This window comes from Lactuca serriola, chromosome 8 (assembly GCF_051521515.1).
Source record: "Lactuca serriola cultivar US96UC23 chromosome 8, Lser_US96UC23_V15, whole genome shotgun sequence".
In the NCBI taxonomy this organism is placed as follows: Eukaryota; Viridiplantae; Streptophyta; class Magnoliopsida; order Asterales; family Asteraceae; genus Lactuca; species Lactuca serriola.
Window position 1 is genome coordinate 34,533,295 of NC_136415.1, and position 10,293 is coordinate 34,543,587.

Here is a 10,293-nt window from a genome sequence, read left to right on the forward strand (position 1 = left end):
ATCAAAAGTTTGACAAACATTATATTGTGAATGAGTATCAATGATCATTCCTAAACCCAAATCTCAGAGTTTAGTATCAACCCTCAAATTTTTGTGCTTCTCTGTTTATGAGTGTGTGTAATCGGATGAATGGGTGCAAAAAGTTTGTGAAGAATGTTATAATGTGAGTACAGATGGTTATAAGGTGAGTACGGATGCAAACGAGCCAATCTACTCGTGAGCTACTTGAGATCGGTTCGTTGAATGCTCAACTCGAAATCGATTTTAAATGAGCCTAAGCCAAGCTTGAACTTAATATTAAGCTCGTTTATTAAACGAGCTCGAACTTGAGCCTATATATAATATAATATAACTTATTATTATTATATATATTAAAATTAAAACATATTTAGGGGATTATAGATCTAGGGTATTAGTAAATGAGCTTGAATCAAGCTTAAGCTTATTTAGGCTCATTAGACAACAAACGAGCCAAGCATGAGCCCGAGTCGAGCTTGTATAATTATTTACGAGCTCGAGCCGAACTCAGTATAATAAAGCTCAAGCTCGAGCCTCATATAACTTAAACGAGCCCGAGCTGAGCCTGGTCAGTCTCGGGATCAGCTTGGCTCGTTTGCACCCCTAAAGGTGAGGAAGGATATGGTCAATAAAGAAAAGAGAAATAGAGAAGAAGACAAACGAGATGAGATAGAACTAGGTGGGTATAGAAAAATTATAAAAGATAGCTGGGAATATGGAGGTACACATACTAGATCGTCGATACCACCACTATGTTTCCATAGATTGAAATTCAAGCTTCTTAGTAGTGATGGACCAAACCTTCTTTTATACTACATACATAACTGAATATTTGTGCGTTGTGCAAAATAAAACTATATAATTAAGTTTTTTTACATATACATGTTGAAAATAATAATACATTAACTATAAAATAATAACCATTACACTACGTTGTTATATAAATTTGTAATTATTTTGAACCATATTATAAAATATACATATATCATAATCATATCATTCAATAGCATCTATCGACAATTTGCTTTTAAATGAAAGTAAACGTGGTTTTCAATTTAGTATTACAATTTAAAGTTATGATTGATTAATTTAGAAACGACTCATCTATTGATTTTTCTTTTTTAATTTCGATCGTGATGATTAATTGATATAAAAACCATTGTTTGTAAGTTAGCACACTGTATTTTTTTTTTTGTTAATTAATTAAAAACCATTTATTTAGAAAAACTAAATTATAATAAAAAAAATAATTTTTTGATATTTTTTATTTAATTTGACTTGTCGTTCTACATCTATAATATTTAAACTTTTTTTTAACTATTTTGAAAAATAGTATTTAAATATATTTTAAGTTTATTTAATATTTTGATTTATGTCTTGGATTTAACAAATAAATGTGAAAATAATCAATTTAAAAGTATACCAATAGTAAGATAATAACTTGCACTTAATAATATATTTTAAATTAATAAATTAATTATATTAAATTGATAATTAAAATGTTATTGAGATTTCAAATATATGATATAATAGAAAAAATGTTCCATTTATGGTATAGTATATGATTCTTTGTGAAATATACAAATTTGATTCTAATATATAGGTACATTTAAAGCTTTGGTCCCTCATGTAGTTACCATACTTCGTTAAATGCATATGAAATGACAATGTTACTCATAAATTTATCATTTTTTGATTTTTTGTTATTTAACTTTTATTATAATGAAATGACAACCGTACCTCCACATTCAATCTTAAAACCACAGTTTACCTTACCAACCACAATTGACTTTGCGATTGAACCACTATTGGCTGAGACCACCAACCCCATTACTATTATCGTCATTGTCCCCACCATCACCAATCACCATCCATCACTAATACCATTACCATTATGAAATTAATTTCACTAAACTAAATTAGGACCAAATTAACATCCTAGCTTACAAATCAAAATCTGAAATGGAAATGACAACTCTAATCAAAATCAAAATTTGGAAGGACAAAATTGAAAATCAAAATAAAAGAGATATATGTGTTAAGTTTTGCCGATATTTGTAGGTGAAACATAAAGAGGGTGATTAAAGGTAAATGGGAGAGAAATTAAGGTGGAATGATGATAGTCGGAGTCACTAGGTGGTTTTGCTCTTTGGTCTTGTTCATTTGAGTTCCCGAGTGGGAGAAACATATATGGGAGAGGCCGACGTCACTTTCGAATTTTACAACGACTGTCAACGATGGGAAGAATGCCAAAGATGATGATCGGTTGACAGCGAGTGAAGAAGGAGGATACGTCGAGGCTTAATCATTGTTAACGTTGGGTGGGTGAAAGATATGTTTCCTTTGGCTTTTCATTTATTTACAAAGATAATCTATGATGTTTATAAATGAACTAAATTAGAAATGACAAAACATGGGTAACTTTGTCATTTCATACTCATTTAACGAAGGGGGTTAATTGGTAATCGGGAAAATGACAAAACGTGATGTATAAGGTTGTGCGGCATACCGACAAAGGCTCACACAAACCACATCAACACCAAGATTCTTCTTCTCTCTACCACTGGCATATGGGGTGGTGTTCAAGCGTGCAGTGGTTTCTACTAGCTCAAGAACAAGACAATTTGAAAAGGAAAAATGTAAAACATATGTGATAAGTCATGACAATGGCCACGATTCACCGTGCCAATAAGGAGGGGGTGATGTTTGCACACTATACCGCGTGCTACGTAGGCTGCATCCACTCGATATTAAGAATACACCTCATAGCCTAATGAGACCATGAGAACCATTCACATTAGGTTTTTTTTTTTTTTTTTTTTTTTTTGTGTAGGACCAAAACGGCATAAATATGCATTCCTAAGGACCAAACTGTAATTTACTCTCAATGTTACTTTTTATTTTTATTAATAACTTTGTTTTATTTCTGAATCTGCATCGATGAGATGAGAGCAGTCTTACGTAAGTTCTATGCTTTCGGAAATCTTTTTTCGTCGGTGTTTAAAATTTGTTTAATTGTTTATGATTATTTTTTTAAAAAGATATAAACATGTTATATAATTTAATCTTACTATGATAATTAAAACATGTTTAATCTTTAAGTCAAATATTCTGAAAAAGAAATTTTACTAAACATTTTTATGAAATAAAATTGATTATCAAAATATTTTAACATGAAATATATGGGTAATTTTGACATTTTAAGTTAATCAATTATATATCCAGGTGGCTTTGTGAGGGAGACTCGTTCTCTTATTTGACGAAGAAACCGCAGACGGAAGCAGACACAAATGCTAACACCACCGCCGTGCCTCTAAGCTGACGCTCTGCCCGGCGTTACCATTTCTGCCTCTCGACCAATCGCGCGCCCACACCTGTCCCCTTTCGCCCCTCATCGCATTTCACAGAACCTCACCACCTATAAAGAGGCGTTACGTACATAAACACACGCGTCGCCATCACTACTCTCTGTGAAACACCCAGCCAAGAACAAACCCTAGTTTTTATTCGCTTAATTTCGGTTTCATAGCAGACGAAGGTGAATTTATTTTGTGTTTCTGATAACAATGTATGTTTACATCTCAACACTTGTCGTAATTTGTTGAAATTTTTGGCGATTTGCTTTGAATTTTAGCTGCGTTAAGTGAAAATTGAAAATCCGCGAAATGCGCTCTCTCAGTTCCGATTCCTTTGGTTTTCTTTGTCAAATTTCAGATATCAGTGTTCTAATTTGATGTTTAAGACTTAACAAACACTGTGCAGATTTTTGTGTTTTCTGAAGATGCAAAAACATGTGTGAACCTTTTCATTTGCTGTAAATTTTGTTTCTCAAAGTCATTTAGAATAGTTGGGAAGAAACGAACCAGGAAATGCTGTGTTCATATTGTTTTTTGTCATACGTCTCAATCTGCAATGCTGATTTTGTGTTTATTGGTACCTTCTTGATGGTAGAAAGCTAGGGTTTGTGTGGGACTAGTTTTTTATCACTCCCTTCGTGAGGATTTTAGAGAGGTTATTACTAGTGCCATGAATTCTGTGTTATTTAGGTTGAATATAGGCACCTTCAGTCCCAAATAAGTGTTGTTTTTTTATAAATTTCATAACTATTTCCACCTTATGCTTAGAAATATGTTATATATATATGAAGTTACACTTCTACTCTTTTTTTTTTTTGTAGAATTTAGATGGATGAAAGGGATGTGGAGATGGAGGACGCTGGAAAGCTTCTAGAAGATGAAGTGGTGGGTGGTGAAGAGTGTGTTGAAAAAAACCAGCTCGATGAAAAAGAAGCAGGAGACAAACAGCAAGAGTCTTTTGATGTTCAAAGCCCAAATGAAATTGTGACAGAGCAAGAAAAACCAAGTAAGGAAGACAAAAGTGAGGAGGAATCACCTGTGGATGAGACTCAGGTTAATGAGAAAGATACTAAATCCATGGATGATGATGATAAGGTTCATGAAGGTAACAAAGATGCTACAACAATGGATGATGATAAAGCTCATGATGGTAATAAAGATGATGACAATGGTGTAGTAGATGAAGCTGACCATGACCATGATGCTTTAATGAATATGCAAGAGAATAACAATGAAGGAGATGAAAAACATCAAGAGCTTGTGACTCCAACCACCCTTGTGATACAATCACCTAGCAAAGCTGAGGATCATAGTGTAGTGACACTAAAGAATGAGCTAGAGGACACAAAGGTAATTTCTCATTGAAATTAAGAAGTTCAATCGACACCTTTATTTAAGCTTCACTTTTGTATTAAACTATTAGATGGATGAGGGCTATGAATCTGGAACTCCAGAGGATCAAGAAACATTCATGAAAGAGGTGGAAGCCATTTATAAGGAGAAAAACTTGGAATTTAAGCCTCCTAAGTTTTATGGACAACCGTTGAATTGTTTAAAGTAAGTTTTCTTTTTTCTTTTTTCTTTTTCCAAAATTTCATTTTATGATCTTTGAGCGAAGCCTTCGTTGTAATGTTGTGATTTTGTGATAGGTTATGGAGGGCTGTTATCAAATTGGGTGGATATGAACGGGTATACAGTCTTTATTTTTAGGTCTATTTACGCAAGATTTAAGAATAATAATAATTATTATTATTACCGTCTCCTATTGTTACCTTTTATGACGATTTTCTTTAGGTAACTGCATCCAAATGGTGGCGACAAGTAGGAGAATCTTTTCGTCCACCCAAGTAAGAACATAATAACATCTACAGTTTTTTATTTTACTTATAAACATTGATATTTTATACTTTTTATATAATTACCATTGTATTATGTATCATGAAGGACATGCACAACCGTGTCGTGGACATTCCGCCAGTTCTATGAAAAGGTAATTACTCTTTTTCTTTTTTTTTTCTCTTTTTAAATTTTTTTTGCAATAATCAATTATTGAAAGTTATTATTTGTAGGCACTTCTTGAATATGAAAAGCATAAGATCCAAACTGGTGAGGTTGAACTCCCTCTAGCAACCGTATACCCAGAGGCTCCTATTGTTGAAATTGAGGTCAACTTAAATCTTAATTTTCAAATACTTTTAATTTTTATTCCATTTCATAATTTGATTTTTAAATGGACTTTTCAGACAGTTGGTCATCAGACACCAGGGTCAGGTAGGGCCCGTAGGGATGCTGCAGCTCGAGCCATGCAGGGTTGGCATGCCCAACGTCTCCTAGGTTTTGGTGAGGTTAGTTAGTTACTTGGTCAATGAAAAAGTCAACATTATATTTTTTATTTTTTACCATTTATATCGACTTTGTTTTTGTTAGGAAAAGAATTCTAACAATTCACAGAAGCGCGAAAAAAGTCTGAAAAGCATTGGTGAGAATTTTTATGAATGTTTTAGTTTTAACATTAAAACCACCAAAATGTGTTTGTTAATATTAATTGCATAATCTTTGAGTTTATAGGGTCACTTAAACAAAAAAGACCAAGTGAAGTGCAGCATCCAGTGAAAGCTGTACGAACCGAAACATCTAGGCAGTTAAGAATCAAGTTTTTAATTCCTAATATTTGTTTGTTACTTTCTTTTAATTATCATATAATATTTAATTGTTTATAAATACATCCGCTTGTTTTGAAATGTGATATAGAGTTGTCACCACGGTTGCCGATGTGGGCCCCCCTGCTAACTGGGTGAAAATAAATGTGCGAGAAACCGTAAGTGTATTGTCACATCACACCATTGACATTTATAACAATTATTATTAACACACATTTGACTTATGTTTACTTTATGTGTTATGTACAGAAAGATTGCTTTGAAGTGTATGCCCTAGTTCCAGGGCTTCTACGGGAAGAGGTGTGTATATGTTGATTATAAATGCTCTAGCCAGCTAAAATGACTGATTTGCCCTCGATTGACTTTTAGGTACGTGTCCAATCTGATCCAGCTGGACGGCTAGTCATAACGGGTCAACCCGAGCAACTTGACAACCCGTGGGGCATTGCTGCTTTCAAAAAGGTATGTTGATTATAATATGTGTTTGTGTTATGTGAAAGTTATTGTGTTTGACTTTTTGACCTTTTGACTTATAATAATAAAACAGGTGATTAGCCTACCATCAAGAATTGATCCGCTTCGTACATCAGCAATTGTGAGCTTACATGGACGCCTGTTGGTTCGTGTGCCTTTTGAGCAGTCAAACATCTGATCTCATCTGATGTTTTAAACTGAAAAACAAGTTTTAGCTAGCCTAGGGGACATTGAATTGAAGTAGTAGGAGGCAAATATTTAGTGTTATTATATATGATATGATATGATATGATTGGTGGTAAAAATGATTTGAGCCAACAACTTTAGCTTTTTCTGCTTAAGGTTTAACTACCAAAGACTAGTGTAGTGTGAGCAACTTAATTTTCTTTAAAATGTTGGTTGGTTTTGTTAAAAGAATTTTCAACTGCACTTTGTTAGGAGAAAGTCAAAAGATCTTAAAATCCATATCTGTTACACCACTTCAATGGCCTAAAACAAAAGCAAGTATTTTTCACATACACTTTGTTGCAATTAAGCAATATTCAAGCGTCTGTGTTCTTTAAATAACCAACAAGATGTCTTGTATCTTGCTAGAAATTATTAATATAAAACATGAACCATCACGTCAGTTAAATAAAATTCAACATATATGATCAGAAACAAATACGGTAGCAAACAACACTTTGATCTTATATATGTGTATATGTACATGTTTACATTCATACATGTATACATGCATCTGCGAATGTAAGTATGTACATACACACCTATGGGTGTATGTATTATGTATATTGTAACGTACTTGAACTTGTAATATACAAGAAAACAAGATTGTTAAACTGAACGCCAAAAGGACTAAAACCTAAACTGATCAAGATCATGAAACTTCTCATCATAGTGTTTGTGAATTCATTCTCTTTCCATGTCCCACAAAAGCAAATTATGGTAGGTATCATTTCCCCATATCACATTATTTTCTTACACATCTTGCAACTGTTTCTCAATCAAGATACATTATAAAGTGTAGATAAAGTGATAGGCATGTAGAAAAGTAAACTGAACAAAGATCATTTAAGAATTGAGATGTATAATTTGTCATTTGTGTCCCTTCTCATAAGAGATTACATGGAGACATTATTACAATGCAGAAGTTCTCTGCAAATATTAGAATAACTATCACTCTTTCTCTCATATATTTCTTAACATAAAACCAAAAGTTTCACAATCACTGTATACTACATCAAACCCTTCAGCTGTGAAGTAACAAAATTACCTTTACCCCTCTCCCAGAATCATCTCATCAGTTTTCAGGAGTATTACTTCTACTTTTGTTCCCATAAATGAGCCCAGTTTCCTACAAATAAAAAAAAAGTTCAGTAATGGAAGAATTGGATAAAATTCATTTCAAACTCTCAATTCTGGATCAAACTGGTGTTAAATGAAGTTAATTTTGAGGGCTCTTAGGCAAAAGAGGCATGAAATTGATATAAGAACACAATCGAACCTGAAGATCTGGAATCGGTTTTACTTTCTCAACATATCGATAACGATCCGACGCTGCCGCAAGCGCAGCTCGCTCCTAATATAGAATAAAACAAACAATTTGATCACCAGACATTCAATTTCTAAATCATCCAGACATATAGCTAAAAAGAGCAGTACTTGTTGTTCTCTCTTGAGCTCTTGGGAAGGCTTGACCCACAGAAAGTACGCTAAGGTTCCGGCCACCACCCAAGATGCTAGGTTGCTTCCTCCACGGAGACCACCCATTGCGTTTCCGACGACCGATCTGGCATTGCCTAAATGTTTCTTCAATCCGGTAGCCATCGATAATCCTCTTAGGACTTTCAGATGTAAATTAGGGTTCCGTCGGGTGAAATAGAGGTTGATCTTTGAAACTTGAAATTTACCAATCGCTTCCTTGCAGGAATTTCGCGTGCGTGTTTTTTCTAAATATCTCGCGATATTACGAGGTTTCACAAATTTATTTAAATCATTATAAAAAAATGTAAAATATCCTTTTATACTATTTTATTCAAGCGACAAATTTCAAAAATACTAAAAAAATACTATATTTTTAGTACTTATACGATCGCATATATCGATATTATGGAATGGTCCTTAGTCCACGATGACAAAAATACTAAAAGAATATATGGTTATTATTATTATTATTATTTTAATCGTCTTTCGTTAATGAAATCGACGATTATTCCACGATGACGCATTTGAAGAAAACTTGATGGCAAATGCTTTGAACTAAATTGCATCATATAAGTAAAGTGTTGTTTGTTTTTTTTAAAAAAAACCACTTCATACCACTTATTGTTGCGCCGCGCAGCACACGCGGAACACTTGACCCTTCGTAGCTGTTTATTTTTTCAGAAGACTTCTGACTTAAAAACTATTGCACGTGTGTTGCATGACGCAACACTAAACCAACTGTTTCAAACCTCTTCACGCCTTAGTTTAACTTACTGCAGCAGTCTGTAGATGTTAAAAAACAAACATACTTTTTATTACATGCGACAGCCGTTTGTTCCACCTTTTCTGCTACAGAGGATTGCAGAGGTGGTCCGCAGACTTCACGCATTTTCTCTTCGAAAAAACAAACAGCCGTTTGTTCCACCTCTTCTGCTAGCCGTTTGTTCCACCTCTTCCTTTATTTATTTGTTTCTAATTGTAGTCGTCGTGATATGTATTTTCAATGTTTCTTTGTCATGCTTTTTTTGATTGTATAACATGTTAGGTCAATGTTGTTCTCTATCCCCCAAACCAAATTGTTGCTTCTTCTAACCATATTACATATTTTGAAAACCCTATCATACCTATGGAGACCGTTTGTGATATGTGGTTATTTAACATATTTTTGAGCTATGTTTTGATTACTAAAACGTTTTCGATCAATGTTGTCTTATTTCTTCTTAAACTAAATTACGATTTCATAATATTTTTGGTTAGATTATGTATCGTGAAAATCTAGTATATCTCTAAAGTCTATATAATAAACCATTGTCCGCTGGACATATGTTTTTTCATGGTTTCTAAAGTTATATTTTGATTATTAGCATTTAGGACTATTATGAGATGTGTTAGGTCTTCGCGATATAATCTAACAAGAAAAATCAGTAAAACACGTCTGTTTGTATAACATGTTAGGTCAATGTTGTTCTCTATCCCCCAAACCAAATTGTTGCTTCTTCTAACCATATTACATATTTTGAAAACCCTATCATACCTATGGAGACCGTTTGTGATATGTGGTTATTTAACATATTTTTGAGCTATGTTTTGATTACTAAAACGTTTTCGATCAATGTTGTCTTATTTCTTCTTAAACTAAATTACGATTTCATAATATTTTTGGTTAGATTATGTATCGAGAAAATCTAGTATATCTCTAAAGTCTATATAATAAACCATTGTCCGCTGGACATATGTTTTTTCATGGTTTCCAAAGTTATATTTTGATTATTAGCATTTAGGACTATTATGAGATGTGTTAGGTCTTCGCGATATAATCTAACAAGAAAAATCAGTAAAACACGTCTGTTTGTATAACATGTTAGGTCAATGTTGTTCTCTATCCCCCAAACCAAATTGTTGCTTCTTCTAACCATATTACATATTTTGAAAACCCTATCATACCTATGGAGACCGCTTGTGATATGTGGTTATTTAACATATTTTTGAGCTATGTTTTGATTACTAAAACGTTTTCGATCAATGTTGTCTTATTTCTTCTTAAACTAAATTACGATTTCATAATATTTTTGGTTAGATTA

The 10,293-nt window shown here is 33.2% G+C and overlaps 2 protein-coding genes across 2 annotated transcripts; one reads left to right on the forward strand and one right to left on the reverse strand.

Annotated features, from left to right (window-relative positions):
* The first annotated feature begins 3,253 nt into the window (after positions 1-3,253).
* On the forward strand, positions 3,254-6,849 carry LOC145069315 (AT-rich interactive domain-containing protein 6-like). Its single transcript, XM_079016248.1, has 14 exons — positions 3,254-3,556; positions 4,196-4,724; positions 4,798-4,931; positions 5,024-5,063; positions 5,169-5,221; positions 5,319-5,364; positions 5,444-5,539; positions 5,618-5,719; positions 5,802-5,853; positions 5,943-6,015; positions 6,126-6,192; positions 6,284-6,334; positions 6,404-6,496; positions 6,582-6,849. The coding sequence occupies exons 2-14, from the start codon at positions 4,203-4,205 to the stop codon at positions 6,684-6,686; spliced, it is 1,434 nt and encodes a 477-aa protein (XP_078872374.1). The 5' UTR covers positions 3,254-3,556; positions 4,196-4,202; the 3' UTR covers positions 6,687-6,849.
* Positions 6,850-7,560: 711 nt separating this feature from the next.
* LOC145071365 (uncharacterized) lies at positions 7,561-8,469 on the reverse strand. The gene is made up of 3 exons (XM_079018265.1): positions 8,171-8,469; positions 8,013-8,087; positions 7,561-7,862 (listed from the first exon to the last, which is right to left on the reverse strand). The coding sequence occupies exons 1-3, from the start codon at positions 8,333-8,335 to the stop codon at positions 7,809-7,811; spliced, it is 294 nt and encodes a 97-aa protein (XP_078874391.1). The 5' UTR covers positions 8,336-8,469; the 3' UTR covers positions 7,561-7,808.
* Positions 8,470-10,293: the final 1,824 nt, after the last annotated feature.

Coding starts and splice junctions, on each gene's coding strand:
- LOC145069315 (XM_079016248.1), top strand. CDS start 4,203: ATGGATGAAAGGGATGTGGAGATGGAGGACGCTGGAAAGCTTCTAGAA. Junction 5,064..5,168: donor AATTGGGTGGATATGAACGG/GTATACAGTCTT, acceptor GATTTTCTTTAG/GTAACTGCATCCAAATGGTG. Junction 5,854..5,942: donor AAAAAGTCTGAAAAGCATTG/GTGAGAATTTTT, acceptor TTGAGTTTATAG/GGTCACTTAAACAAAAAAGA.
- LOC145071365 (XM_079018265.1), bottom strand. CDS start 8,335: ATGGCTACCGGATTGAAGAAACATTTAGGCAATGCCAGATCGGTCGTC. Junction 8,088..8,170: donor AGCTCAAGAGAGAACAACAA/GTACTGCTCTTT, acceptor ATTCTATATTAG/GAGCGAGCTGCGCTTGCGGC. Junction 7,863..8,012: donor AACCGATTCCAGATCTTCAG/GTTCGATTGTGT, acceptor TTTTATTTGTAG/GAAACTGGGCTCATTTATGG.